This window comes from Drosophila melanogaster, chromosome 3L (assembly GCF_000001215.4).
Source record: "Drosophila melanogaster chromosome 3L".
NCBI classification, from domain to species: domain Eukaryota; kingdom Metazoa; phylum Arthropoda; class Insecta; order Diptera; family Drosophilidae; genus Drosophila; species Drosophila melanogaster.
Window position 1 is genome coordinate 20,347,972 of NT_037436.4, and position 13,662 is coordinate 20,361,633.

The 13,662-nt window shown below is 45.4% G+C and overlaps 5 protein-coding genes across 15 annotated transcripts; 4 read left to right on the forward strand and 1 right to left on the reverse strand.

Moving 5' to 3' along the window:
• Window positions 1-383: 383 nt before the first annotated feature.
• Window positions 384-5,902, forward strand: eRF1 (eukaryotic translation release factor 1). Of its 8 annotated transcripts, none has more exons than NM_001275176.1 (8): window positions 384-414; window positions 971-1,235; window positions 2,334-2,509; window positions 2,588-3,057; window positions 3,123-3,278; window positions 3,353-3,550; window positions 3,612-3,759; window positions 5,474-5,902. In NM_001275176.1, the coding sequence occupies exons 2-8, from the start codon at window positions 1,150-1,152 to the stop codon at window positions 5,581-5,583; spliced, it is 1,344 nt and encodes a 447-aa protein (NP_001262105.1). In that variant the 5' UTR covers window positions 384-414; window positions 971-1,149; the 3' UTR covers window positions 5,584-5,902. The 8 variants fall into 8 exon arrangements, with proteins under 8 accessions (NP_001262105.1, NP_730519.1, NP_730517.1 ...); NM_168847.2 differs by lacking the exon at window positions 5,474-5,902 and adding an exon at window positions 4,836-5,156 and having other exon boundaries at window positions 384-679; NM_168845.2 differs by lacking the exon at window positions 5,474-5,902 and adding an exon at window positions 4,836-5,156 and having other exon boundaries at window positions 384-450.
• On the forward strand, window positions 5,478-8,661 carry CG5618 (uncharacterized protein). 3 transcript variants are annotated; one of them, NM_001275177.1, is made up of 5 exons: window positions 5,478-5,666; window positions 5,988-6,434; window positions 6,829-7,158; window positions 7,334-8,309; window positions 8,374-8,661. In NM_001275177.1, exons 4-5 carry the CDS (start codon window positions 7,458-7,460, stop codon window positions 8,560-8,562), a joined length of 1,041 nt encoding a protein of 346 aa, NP_001262106.1. In that variant the 5' UTR covers window positions 5,478-5,666; window positions 5,988-6,434; window positions 6,829-7,158; window positions 7,334-7,457; the 3' UTR covers window positions 8,563-8,661. The 3 variants fall into 3 exon arrangements, with proteins under 3 accessions (NP_001262106.1, NP_649211.1, NP_996124.1); NM_140954.4 differs by lacking the exon at window positions 5,478-5,666 and having other exon boundaries at window positions 5,949-6,434; window positions 6,829-7,016; NM_206402.2 differs by lacking the exons at window positions 5,478-5,666; window positions 6,829-7,158 and having other exon boundaries at window positions 5,949-6,434.
• Window positions 8,662-8,835: 174 nt separating this feature from the next.
• Window positions 8,836-10,360, forward strand: kin17. The gene is made up of 2 exons (NM_140955.4): window positions 8,836-9,897; window positions 9,970-10,360. The coding sequence occupies exons 1-2, from the start codon at window positions 8,926-8,928 to the stop codon at window positions 10,168-10,170; spliced, it is 1,173 nt and encodes a 390-aa protein (NP_649212.2). The 5' UTR covers window positions 8,836-8,925; the 3' UTR covers window positions 10,171-10,360.
• A 180-nt stretch (window positions 10,361-10,540) lies between these two features.
• Window positions 10,541-11,849, forward strand: CG5665 (uncharacterized protein; the record flags this gene model as incomplete). Of its 2 annotated transcripts, NM_140956.2 has the most annotated exons (4): window positions 10,541-10,736; window positions 10,806-11,065; window positions 11,118-11,253; window positions 11,311-11,849. In NM_140956.2, 4 exons carry the CDS (start codon window positions 10,541-10,543, stop codon window positions 11,847-11,849), a joined length of 1,131 nt encoding a protein of 376 aa, NP_649213.2. The 2 variants fall into 2 exon arrangements, with proteins under 2 accessions (NP_649213.2, NP_001246844.1); NM_001259915.1 differs by having other exon boundaries at window positions 11,118-11,849.
• Window positions 11,850-11,861: 12 nt separating this feature from the next.
• On the reverse strand, window positions 11,862-13,614 carry Prim2 (DNA primase subunit 2). The gene has a single exon (NM_143744.4). The coding sequence runs from the start codon at window positions 13,534-13,536 to the stop codon at window positions 11,935-11,937; it is 1,602 nt and encodes a 533-aa protein (NP_652001.2). The 5' UTR covers window positions 13,537-13,614; the 3' UTR covers window positions 11,862-11,934.
• Window positions 13,615-13,662: the final 48 nt, after the last annotated feature.

The following is a 13,662-nucleotide window of genomic DNA, read 5'->3' on the forward strand; positions in this document are numbered from 1 at the left end:
TATTATGTTATAAATGATAAGCATAACAGAAGACGAGTTTTTCGATAGTTAAGGTTATATTCTGTACAACTACTGAACATCAATTATTATATTATAATACGAATTTAAAAATCTACGTATCTACGTTGGTGTTTTTTGTGGTTTTATTAATAGAATAAGTTTAGTTAATTTTAGAGGTGAAATTAAATATTGAAATAGTTAAACATATAAAATAGATAAATTTGGTGAAGCGTAAGTAAATTTTAAACTGCATTAGTTATATCTTAATTCAAGTTCCCCACTAATTTATGAGCGTTAGATGCGATAGTGTTATGTCTGGCGCAAGCGATTGTCTCGACGTTTCTTCGATATTTTAAGATATCGATAATGTCATCGGAGATTTGCCACCCCTATTTTTTGAGCTCTGTGCACGTTGTATGAGAAAAATTTATGCAGATGTATTCGCCAATTGTAACCAAGTCCGGATTGTGAAATTGCACGCAGACAGCGAGCATCATAATAAGCGCTCTAATTGGAGAAGGCAGAAGTTTCGAATTAAGCCATTTCGGAGACGTTTCGTCCGTGGCACGCGATTGTGTCAACGTCACCTTTGGAGCACTCGCCCTCTCTCGCTCGCTCCCGCTTTCGTTGCCAATTTTTTGCTTGCCCTCTCTCGGTCACTCCCTTCGAAAGCTTAACGGTTAGAGTGTAATAATGAAATAACCCAGTTTCGAATTTCGTTCACAACAAAAGTGCGGGCCTTTCATGCCAAAATAACATTTGGTTTCGAATTGTTTTTCAAATTCGAATCGAGGTTTTCCAGCTTTCCAGTTTGACAGCGAGAGAACGAGAGAGAGCGAGGGCGAATTACGGTGTTCGCGCTCTGCTTGTGCTTTCCACTCCACTCCCCTTCTTAACTTCCCCCCTCCCAGCCTATTTACTCTGTGTGCATGTGTAAATGAATACTTTAAAACGTTTTTAATCGTTGCAGTGTATTCATCGCCAGCCACGTTAAAAGGAAGAACGTGTATGTGAATACGACCATCAGAGGATCTTAGCGAAGGATTCAGGAGCCCAAATTCTTAATCCCCATCCCACACACACACATATACTCGCACGTAGGCACGCTCTCTGTGAGAGGAAGGGTAAATAAAAGAAGCAACGAGCAAAATGTCTGGCGAGGAAACGTCTGCCGATCGCAATGTCGAGATCTGGAAAATCAAGAAGCTCATCAAGAGCCTGGAAATGGCCCGCGGGTGAGTCTTATCAATGATATACATGTCCTTTAACGTCCCCCCCAACGACTGTTTTGCGTACGTGTGTGGGGTATACACAATGCATGGCACGAAAACAACAACACTGGGGTGGAAGTGGGCGTACTGGACGTGGGTGTGGGTGGGGACTTGAGGGAGCGGCGAGTACAACCACCTTTCCTTGTTGTCGCCGTGTGAATCTCCTTTGCATTGTTTCCAATCTTGGCAAGATCCCCCGCCTCACTCTATCTCTCTTTTTTGCATACGAGCAACACGTTTTTGTCGAGTTTTTATCAGTTCAAACTAGACTGATTGAGAGACGGAGAGAGAGAGAGAGAGAGAGGAGTGAGTGAGTGAGTGAGTAATCGCCTCGTGGCTGTTGTGCGTATGCGTGCATGTGTGTGTGTGTTTTTCCCCCAAAATGGGCCAAGCTTTGTGGACCCCTCGCTCTCACTCATCCTGCCTCGCTCACTCCCTTGACCCGGTCCTTACCGCTTCACACCGCTTTAGAGTGGGTAACAAGGTCAGCAAATCGAGTGACCCCCACAGGAGCATATCTGCTATGTATATACATATATATGTATATTGTTGTCAATATGCTCCACAATTGGAGCTAACATTACACCTCTTCCAATTGGAGTTGGCCACTGTTGCCAATTGGGATTCGCTTTGACAGATATCTTCCTATTGGTTTTCAGCCATATGCGAAATATATACACACATATGTATTTGTTTTTCTTTTTTTAAGTTCTGTGCTATTTTTTGTTGTATTTTGCATTCCAACATTTTGTACAAATTACGATTGGCACTCCTCTGTATTATAACGAACGAGAAAATGATTTGCATCAGAGAAACAAACGTTTGGAAGTTACAGAAACGTATTTGTTTCAATAAATTAATCAAAGTTTAAATTTAGTCCAATAACCGAATGTCAAGTTTAAAAGACATATGCCACGAAATTTCACGGCTAATTAAATAACTTTAAAGTAGGTTGCTATTATGTGCATCTGACGCGCAAATATACGATTGAATAGCACTGTTGCTATGGGAGAAAGAGCCATTTCCGCGACTTATGTTCTCCCTTGTTTGGGTTTCTTGCAGCAATGGAACCAGCATGATTTCTTTGATTATTCCGCCAAAGGATCAAATCTCGCGCGTCAGCAAGATGTTGGCCGATGAGTTTGGAACGGCGTCGAACATCAAGTCGCGTGTAAATCGGTTGTCCGTCCTCGGTGCCATTACGTCGGTACAGCACAGACTCAAATTATACACCAAAGGTAAGCTGAGCTAAGAAATTGTTCATAAACAATCGAACAAACGAACTCTAAACCGTATCACCAACCGCTTCAATTCAGTGCCTCCCAACGGTTTGGTCATCTACTGCGGCACAATAGTCACAGAGGAGGGCAAGGAGAAGAAGGTGAACATAGACTTTGAGCCATTCAAGCCCATAAACACGTCGCTCTACCTCTGCGACAACAAGTTCCACACGGAGGCCCTCACTGCCCTGCTCGCCGACGACAACAAATTTGGATTCATCGTGATGGATGGTAACGGAGCGCTATTCGGTACCCTTCAGGGCAACACGCGCGAGGTGCTCCACAAGTTCACCGTCGATCTGCCGAAGAAGCACGGTCGTGGTGGTCAGTCCGCCCTTCGTTTCGCCCGTCTGCGTATGGAGAAGCGCCACAACTACGTGCGGAAGGTCGCCGAGGTGGCCACCCAGCTCTTCATCACGAACGACAAGCCCAACATTGCCGGACTCATCCTGGCTGGTAGTGCGGATTTCAAGACTGAGCTTAGTCAGTCTGATATGTTCGATCCTGTAAGTGGGAGTTAACCTATTTCCATCGATGCCATATTAAGCCTTACACTTGAATCTTTTTTCAGCGTTTGCAATCAAAAGTCATCAAGCTGGTGGACGTGTCGTATGGTGGGGAAAACGGTTTTAACCAGGCCATTGAACTGGCGGCCGAATCATTGCAGAACGTTAAATTCATACAGGAGAAGAAACTCATTGGTCGCTACTTTGATGAAATTTCTCAGGTGAGTTGCCGGATACGAGTTCTGAGGCATTTCGAAATTAAAAACCACATCCGTATGCTTTCTATATTTAAAAGGATACTGGCAAATACTGTTTTGGAGTGGAGGACACTTTGCGGGCACTGGAACTTGGCTCTGTAGAGACTCTCATTTGTTGGGAGAACCTGGATATTCAACGTTATGTTCTCAAGAATCATGCCAACTCGACGTCAACGACAGTATTACATTTGACGCCCGAGCAGGAAAAGGACAAGTCGCACTTCACTGACAAGGAGGTGAGAGCTAAACTGAGTAATGATACTAATCCGCACGCTAACTGGGAATTCAATCGTATAGAGCGGGGTAGAAATGGAGCTGATTGAGTCTCAGCCGCTGCTGGAATGGCTGGCAAACAACTACAAAATGTTCGGCGCCACACTGGAGATTATCACGGATAAGTCCCAGGAAGGAAGTCAGTTCGTGCGAGGTTTCGGTGGAATCGGCGGTAAGTTTGAGCGGCCAAACAGCACGGCTGGCTAGTTGTAGATTGGTTATGTACTAAACAAATGCTGCAACTATATCCATTCCTCTTCCCTCATGCTGCTTTCACACGGTCGTCAACGCTATAATGTAAATGTTAATTTGCAAACTGGTACCTCAATTCGATATGTAGGCATTTTGCGCTATAAAGTAGATTTCCAATCCCTACAGGCCGATGAGCCGCTGGAGGATGTCGATCTCGATGACTATTAAGCCTGTTAAGGGTGGGCTGCGAATGGGTCTCGATTATGCGTTACATACATAATAAACCAGTACTTTTTGGGAAACCTCGTAAAGCAAAACGTTCAAATTGATTAGGAACCAATTTACTTGCCACATAGTTTTACCTATGTTCAGCGTAGCCGTTCAATATTTATCACCAATAGGGTCCCTCTCATCAGTCGGATGGTGCATTCCCTTGTCGATCAGATCAGCGTGCATCTAGATATGTACCTATACGTTTTACCAAATTTTTTAATTAGTCGTGCACCAGGCGGAATCGCGTACTTTTAAGCAGCATATTAAATTCGTATTTCGTACTCGTAATTCGTAATTTGTATTTCAATGGTCATGTAAAAGCGATGCGATAGATATTAGCGCATTCTCCGTTCATCTGGTTCGATTTCGACTGCGGTATTAGGAGCAAAAGATCTTCGGTTAACTGCCACATGCCACTTTCGAACGTATCTGCATTTCCCCTATTCAAATTATAGCCGAGTGTTATAAGAAAGTATACAAATCTAATCCATAAAATTGTAATAAAAATTAAACCAGAATAAAAACACCACACAATGAGGATGGGGTATCCGTTTATATTCAGTCGCGAAGTACAACAAATATTTTATTTAGTGTATGAAAAGTTAAATGTGGATACAAAGGAGGTGAGAATCTGAGTTTCGGTTGAACTATCCTGTGTGTTGATCCTTTTGTTTTTTCCTCTTCATTTATTTTTCAATTTTCAATCAGCTTCTGTTCTTCTATTTTTTTTTTTTTTTTGTTTCTTATTTTAATTTAATTCAATTGCTGGGTGTGCCTCTGCAGGTATCTTACGCTACAAGGTGGATTTCCAGAGTATGCAGCTCGATGAATTGGACAATGATGGCTTCGATCTAGATGATTACTAGGAAATGTATCTGTAGAAATGAATTTGCCACTACGTTCGACCGCAAACTGAACTGCAACTACAACTATATGAATCCAGGAAATCAAATAGAATATTTAAATAATATGAGAAAACACAAACCTTCTTCCATTTTTACGTTGTTGGCGAAAAAAGTAAAATTTTAAATAATGCATATAGATACAAACGATAAAATGTTAAATCGAGGAAAACATATTAAAATGCAACCGTTTTACGTGAACAAATTTGCAATTTGAATATATTTTCGAGGGACTAGAGCTCTTGTTATATAATTAATTGTTCCTCTATAAATCTAAATCTAAATCTACATTGACAATACGCCACGTTTCCTAAAGTTTTTGGGTACAAGGAGAATTGTATCTGTGAGTTTTAATCGTTCTATTATAGCTTGAAAACGAAATTTGCACCGAAAGCTGATAAAATTCCGACTCTGCTATCTGCTGGATAAGTAAAATGCTGGTAGCCACTTGGAGTACTACCAGTACAGCAATGAAAGTAAAGTGAAATGGGCATTTCATTTTCTACTTTCTATTTGCAGGCACACTGGAAACAGTTTACTGCGAGATTCCCACTTCATTAGTTGGCAATGCACGTGGACGACAGCAAAAAGCACTCGTAGTACTTGTTTCGCCCTTGATTTGCATCTAAGAATCGCTCAGATACATCTGGTGAGCTGAAACTCGTTTCTGAGCCGCAGTGTCGTGCAGGTATCCGTACTCGTTTGAATATTTGTAAGTAATCATTGCAGCGAGACTTCCAAAAAGTAAGCTCAGCTAAGTTCTGCGGTGTTGGGCATCCAATTAGTTGACCAAGTTTTCTGGTGGCATGCACATGAAACTTGTTTAATCGATAGGGTAAATATGCAAATTTCGATTGAATTTGACGATAATGCGTCGAGATGAAAAGAAAACGAATTGTGCAGGATTTTGGTTACGAGATAAGCCGAATCAGCTAATAAGGCACGTGCTTAATTGATATATATTGTATGTTTAAGTAACCTAAATATGCACGACTTTAATATCACTTTTATTTCGCTTTCGTAATAAAACGAGGTTCACTCTAAAGAGCACAAGCGTGGAGGTGTATGTGTGTTCTTACAGCCCCGATCATTTGTATTTCCATTTGAGTGCGAGCGAAGACGAGGGTTTACAACTTGATGAGAATTTGATCAAGATAACATTAAAACACAATCTGCTGCAGTCGGACGGGGCACTTCTGATTGAATCGTCGACGGAAGAGGTTCGGATCTCGAAAGCCAAAAATAATCAGCCTTTTACTGGCCAATTGAGATACGGAAACTTCTACCGACCGAGTGTAGTATGGCTGAATCAGTGGATGGAGCAGAGACTGTTGACCAGATTCGCGATGGCCTCATGGACGACTGGAAGATCCTGGAGAACGTATTCCACCTTCTCCGGAAGGAGGATACCTTCTGCGTGGATCCCCAGAAATGGGACAAGCAGAAGATAGTCCCCTTTTTGCAGCCAGACAAACTTAAGGTGAGTGGAGCAAGTGATAGACGATTCGGCGTCTGCCGATGTGGAGATAACCAGAGATAACAGAGAACTGATTAATGGAAGAGTTCATTCGAAAATTGACCACCCGACCGCAAATTGTAGCAATTGTACTATGGCTTGCCCGACGAAATGTGAGTCAATTGATAGTAGCACTTCCTGATTGAGCACACTCATGCTAGTATCTGATAGTTTTAATTATAATTGAATTGTTTGTTATTTCATAGATTATGGTCGGTTTTTTCTGGGTAAAGATATTATTAGTTCGAAACAGAAAACGTTTTAGAAATATGTTGAATCTTTAATATACTTTCTTATTGCAAAAGTCGCTGTTCTATAACAATCTTGAGATTACATGATTTCGCACCATCACTTCCAGGAACTGATTAACCTGAAGGTTCGAGAGACGGAAAACTGCTCGCTCGCGGAGATCGAGGAGCTGTGCCAGCAGGTGATCCATTACTCTGTGAAAACCTCGCACGGCCGCTTCCACAATCAGCTCTTTGGCCAGCTGGACCCGTTTGGACTGGCAGGAGCCCTGGTCACCGAGGCCATGAACGGCAGCACGTAAGTCTGCGCCTTATTCCACACATGTGTCTTGTCTATATGAGTGACCGCTGATTGCATCTCGTGTTCCAATCTACAAGTGGTGTCGGGGTTCAACGTACAGATAATTGCGCTATGTAATGGAGATTGCAAAGTACTACATGTATGTTTCATAACCCCCCCCCCCCCCTTTCGATTAATTTAAATGGGGATTAAGCAGAGTTCATACACAATCATTGCAAGTTATTAATCATTTAGATGAGATTTCCTAGATAGGACTACCAAAATCAGACTTTTAACCGAGGTATCCAACAAGACACAATAAACTTTTGTTTCAGATACACCTACGAAGTTGCGCCCGTGTTTAGCTTGATCGAAACTGAGGTGATCGCGACCATCTGCAAGTTAGCGGGATACAAGGAAGGCGATGGCATCTTTGCGCCCGGTGGCTCCACCTCCAACATGTACGGCATGGTTCTGGCCCGCTATAAGATCGCGCCCGAGGTGAAGACGTCTGGAATGTTTGGAATGCGACCGCTGGTGCTCTTTACCTCCGACGAGTCGCACTACAGCTTCGTGAAGGCGGCCAACTGGCTGGGATTGGGCAGCTACAACTGTGTGTCGGTGAGGACCAATGAGCGGGGTCAGATGCTGTTGGACGACCTGGAGGCGAAGATCGCAGAGGCAAAGGCACGTGGCGGTGAACCGTTCTTTGTCAACTGTACTGCAGGCACCACTGTGTTGGGTGCCTTTGATGATATCAATGGTGCGGCGGATGTGACGGAACGACATGGTCTGTGGCTCCATGTGGACGCCTGTCTGGGAGGCGCTGCACTACTCTCCGCCAAGAACCGATCGCTCATTGCCGGCCTCGAGCGGGCGAATTCGTTTTCCTGGAATCCGCACAAAACCATCGGCGCTCCATTGCAGTGTTCACTCTTTTTGACCAGGGAATCTGGCCGTCTGCTGGAAAGATGCAACAGCACCGAGGCGCACTATTTGTTCCAGCAGGACAAGTTCTATGATGTATCCTACGATACGGGAAACAAGAGTGTCCAGTGCGGCCGCAAGATCGACGCTTTCAAGTTCTGGCTAATGCTTAAGGCTCGCGGATATGGAAAGTATGGACTCATGGTGGACCACGCCATCCACATCGCCAGGTTGCTGGAAGGCAAGCTGCGCCAGCGTGGAGATCGCTTTAGACTGGTGATCCCGGAGCACGAGTACTCCAATGTCTGCTTTTGGTTCATTCCGAAAGCAATGAGGGTGTCCAGCGAGGAGGAGACGCCTGAATGGTGGAGTCGACTTTACACTGTAAGTGAATAACAATGGCTTTGATAGACCATTTAAGCTCACATTTTTATATGCTCCTTTAAAGGTGGCCCCGAAAATTAAGGAGCAAATGGCCCACAGCGGCACTTTGATGATTGGTTACTCGCCTCTTAAAGCTAAAAATCTGGGCAACTTCTTTCGCATGGTCTTCACTTGTTTTCCCATCCTGAAAAGCAAAGAGTTGGACTTCATTTTGGACGAAATTGAGAGATTGGGCGAGAAAATTGTGCTTTGAATTATTTTCTATGTGAATTAAGCTAATTAATGGAAATCGTTCAATTGTACATTTCATTGTAGTTATTACTTTGTGATAAAAAATACGCCTTTATTATGTAAACTCGGCTTAATCTCTATTTTGAATATTTAAATAAAAATCTTTCAAGAAATGAATATTAAGTTTTTTAAATTCATTTTCTACCGCTATCAACAAATAATATTAGCCTGGTCACACGAACATCCCCCAGCAGTAACTATCGATAAAAGTGTTCACGGGTATTGTTGTTATACCCCAGCGCGGTCATACCTTTACGTGAGATCAAAACAATAAGTTTTTGTTGAGAAATTATTTGTAAAACCACGCACATAAAAAGACGCTACGATGGGTCGCGCCGAGGTAGGTACGCCCAAGTACCTCGCCAACAAGATGAAATCGAAGGGTCTGCAGAAGCTGCGCTGGTACTGCCAGATGTGCGAGAAGCAGTGCCGCGATGAAAACGGCTTCAAGTGCCACACGATGAGCGAGTCCCACCAGCGCCAGTTGCTCCTCTTTGCGGACAATCCTGGCAAATTCCTGCACAGCTTCAGCAAAGAGTTCTCCGACGGCTACATGGAGTTGCTGCGCCGGCGGTTCGGCACGAAGCGAACCAGCGCCAACAAGATCTACCAGGAGTACATTGCCCACAAGGAGCACATCCACATGAACGCCACCCGATGGCTCACCCTGTCCGACTACGTGAAGTGGCTGGGCCGGACTGGGCAAGTGATAGCGGATGAGACGGAGAAGGGCTGGTTCGTCACCTACATTGATCGCAGTCCAGAGGCCATGGAACGACAGGCGAAGGCTGATCGCAAGGAGAAGATGGAGAAGGACGACGAGGAGCGGATGGCCGACTTCATTGAGCAGCAGATTAAAAATGCCAAGGCCAAGGACGGCGAGGAGGACGAAGGCCAGGAGAAGTTCACCGAGCTAAAGCGCGAAGAGAACGAACCACTCAAGCTTGATATTCGCCTTGAGAAAAAGTTCCAGCCTGACACTGTGCTAGGGAAATCCGCTCTAGCCAAGCGACCTGCCCCTGAAGCTGAAGAAAAGGTGTTCAAGAAACCCAAATCCGTGGCTGGAGACAGCCAAACGCGGTCGGTGCTGGACGAGATCATCAAGCAGGAGGAAAGCAAAAAGGAGCGTGCCAACCGCAAGGACTACTGGCTGCACAAGGGTATCGTGGTCAAATTTATTTCCAAATCCATGGGCGAAAAGTTCTTCAAACAAAAAGCGGTTGTCCTGGACGTAATTGACAGATATCAGGGCAAAATCAAGTTCTTGGAGACTGGGGAAAAGCTAAAAGTGGATCAAGTAAGATGGAAACCCAATTTTAATCTATAACGGATATTTACCCAGGTGTTTTTATTTTTTTTTGTTTTCCAGGCTCATTTGGAGACGGTAATCCCCGCTTTGGACAAGCCTGTCATGGTGGTTAATGGCGCTTATCGGGGATCCGAGGCTCTGCTAAGGAAACTGGACGAGCGCAGATATTCAGTCAGCGTGGAAATATTGCACGGTCCTCTCAAAGGCAGAATTGTAGACAACGTGCAATACGAAGATATATCTAAACTACATGGCGCCTAGCTGCGCTTTTCTAAGTTAAATTCTATAGTTGTACCTTTTTATGCCTAATTTGATATATATGTAAGTAAAAAATCTTAACCATTTCGGAGAAAGGCTGAAATCGAACTAGACAAAAATCTGCACATAATACGTTCGTTACTTAAATTTGGACTGCTCAGCATTTGGGTTAATAAAACATGACTTTTTAATGAAAATAACTAGAACACTCTCATTTACTCAGTGTACGAATATTTCAGTGGGTATGCAAACAATATTTTCGAGTTCAGTTTGGGAACAATAAAACCAGCGAACAATGGCCGCTTTACTAGCGATAATTTCTATACTTGCAAAACTTAAACTAGTTCCAGCATCGGTGTGCTAAAGAAGGGATATGAGGATTCTGTGTGGCATTGTTATCCTATTACGCCTCGGAGCATTGGGAGATATAGCTGTTGACGAAGAGGGAAGGTTGACGCGAAGCTGGTGGGATGCAGTGCCTAGACTTTTAACTGACATCGCCACCATTAAGGCGAACATACTCACAGCTGCTCCACTTGAATTGGCTTCCAACATAATTGATGCTGTGTGTAAGGATAACGTCCTGTGTTTATCAACATATAAAAAGTTATTTGATTTTATTGTGATCTAAATGCCAGGTTCTTCCACCCTCTTTATGGACAGAATCCCTGCGCAAATCACTCCGGACATAAGGAAGATGCATTTTCAGTACATGACGCCGTGCCAGAACTACAGTGTGCCCCTGCTGGAGGCCTCGAAGCTGTGGAAGCACTCTCGATTCAGCAAGGGACGTAAGGTGGTAATTCTGGCCACCGGATGGACCAACACCGTAAACGAATCCTCGGCCATTTCGATGATCTCTAAGGCATTCATGTGTCGTGGCGATGTGAATTTTGTGGTTCGTCTCGTGAATCAATTCTGAAAGTTCATATCTAAGGCTTCCATCTCAGATTGTAGATGCGGCTGACTATGTGGACACCTTCTACGCGTGGTCGGCGCTGAACACGGATTTAATTGGAGAGCATATTGGAGTTGGTCTGACCCACCTTATAGAGCTGACCCCACTTCGAAATATTCACTTGATTGGTGGGTTCATAAAGGAATCCTTTGTGTCCATAAATTCTGGTTCTGATTTCTTTGTAGGACATTCACTAGGAGCTCACATTATGGGCACTGCTGGTCGGACTTTTAAGAAGCTTACCGGAAAACTTATACCCAGGATAACTGGCTTGGATCCGGCCAAGCCATGTTTCAGGCGGGAAAAGATTCTGCCAGGATTGACGCGTGGCGATGCCAAGCTAGTGGACATAATCCACACCAACATTGGTATTTTGGCCAAGCGTGGACCCCTCGGTGATGTGGACTTCTATCCCGGCGGAGCACATCCCATCCAGCCAGGCTGCCTAACCATCGGATGCTCTCATACCCGAGCCGTTGAGTATTTCGCCGAGAGTGCATATCCACACCAAGAGAAGAACTTTATGGGCAAGAAGTGCGCTTCTTGGGATGAGCTAAGAAAACGGGATTGTTCTGCTGGCATAGTTTCCCCGATGGGCTATCGAATGAATCCCCAAGCCAGGGGCATCTACTACGTAGATGTCAATGGCTGGCCCCCTTACGGCCGAAACTCGGAGAACACTGTTGATCCTAGGCTTAAAACGTGCTACTTGTGCCGGAGGTGAAGTCCGAACCATGGAATAATATAACTTTTCTTATTTACGATGCTTAAATATATATGTACCTTAGTTAATTTATGTTGTACAACGTTTAGTAATCGATTTGCGTAAGATCTAGATCATCATTGAAGGCCTCGGATATGTCCTTTTGGCTCTGCATGATACGCTCCTGGGTTTCCGCGATTCGCCACAACTCATCGTCATCGTCACCCATCAGCATGGACCGATCCCCATGGCCCTTGATATCTGGACGGATTCTGGCCTTGGGCGGAGCAGAACCATTGGCGCGCTTCTGCCGGTTGCCCATCGCTATCTGGCTCTCCTCGAAGTAGTTGTTGGGGTGATTGATGCTCGGCTCGACGGGTGAATTGTGGGTAAGTTGGAAGTACTTGCCGCATCCAATTTGATAGTGACCGCGGGACACAAAGAACATCACCTCGTCGATGGCACTGGCTGACAGGCCATAGGAGGACAGCTTGGTTTTCAACGAGCCCTGATCCATGTTCTTATACGGACAGCCGTGGCAATCGCCCGGCCCCGCCACATCCTTGATAATCTTGGCGCACGAGTAGGGTGTGTAGTTGACCATGGAACCCTTCTTTCCGTAGTTATGGTAAATATTGTACTCGTAGCTGCGTGTAAACTTATCCGCGTCCATTTTCTTGGTAAACTCTTCGCGCCAGAAGCGCAGCGAATCCTCCAGTGCCACGCCAATTCCTTTGAGAAACAGGCCGTATTGCATTCGGCCGCTATGTTTTATGTGATGGTTGGCACGAATGTGCTCGTGGCACATGCGCATACACAACGGCATGGAGGTCTTGGAGAGCTGATCGAGCGACTCGATGGGCACAGCTGCATCCCGACAAACGGTGTAATCCCTACCGGTATACGAGTTATGTAGAGCTTTAAGTGTGCGGGAGATGCGCTCGTCGGCTTCTACATCCTCCACCATAGTCTTAGCAGCCTGCAGGCCTTGCTCGATCTCGTCCTGCTGCTTGGTGCCCACTAGGGACACCAGGTCGTGGGTGTTAACATAGGCGTAGCCAGCCTTTAAAAAGCAGCGACGTCCGCGCACCAGATCGAGCACCTGGGTGAAGGGCACCTTGTAGAAGTCCAACAGCTCGATCTTCGCCACGCTCTGTCCGACCGTGCTCTCGTACAGGCCGTCCTTGACTTCGTCCTTCTGGGCCTCGGTGAGGGGGTGAATCTCAAAGCCGTTGGCCTCAAGGAACTGCTTCACCTCGAAGCTGCTAAGTGCAGCGAATTTGTACCGGAAGAGCTCCATTTCGCGGGCCACGAACCAGCGCGCAAGGTCCTCGGAGCGGCAGTAGGCCAGCCGCAAGATGAAGTGCGAAAGATAGTCCCGCCTGCGGGTCTGGATATCCGCCTCGTGCTTGGCGCTTCCGCCGGTGGAGCAGAGCCTTAAATAGCTGCGCAATCCCTCGCGGGTCAGGTCCGCACTCACGATTTCCTTCCATTCATCTGAGAGCACGCGCAGGTTCCGGGTGCTTGCGCGATCCAGGACGCGGAGAAGGCGCAAGCGCTCTAGAGCCAGCTCCTCGAATTCGTCTATGTGCACGTCCTCCGTCGGCGGATAGTGGTACAGCATGACGTTGTGCGGGTACTTGGTTTCCAGGCTGGCCACCTCCACCTTCACCTCATGTCTCGCGCGTTTCTTCAGACCAAACTCCATTGTGAGTCGCGGGAATTGCTATAGTAATTTACAATTTGTGGAATGCCCGTTTGTTGTTTTGGCGCGCAAACTACTGATGGCAAATATCAGCTGTGTCAGTTGTTATCGATAGTTTTCTGCTCATTA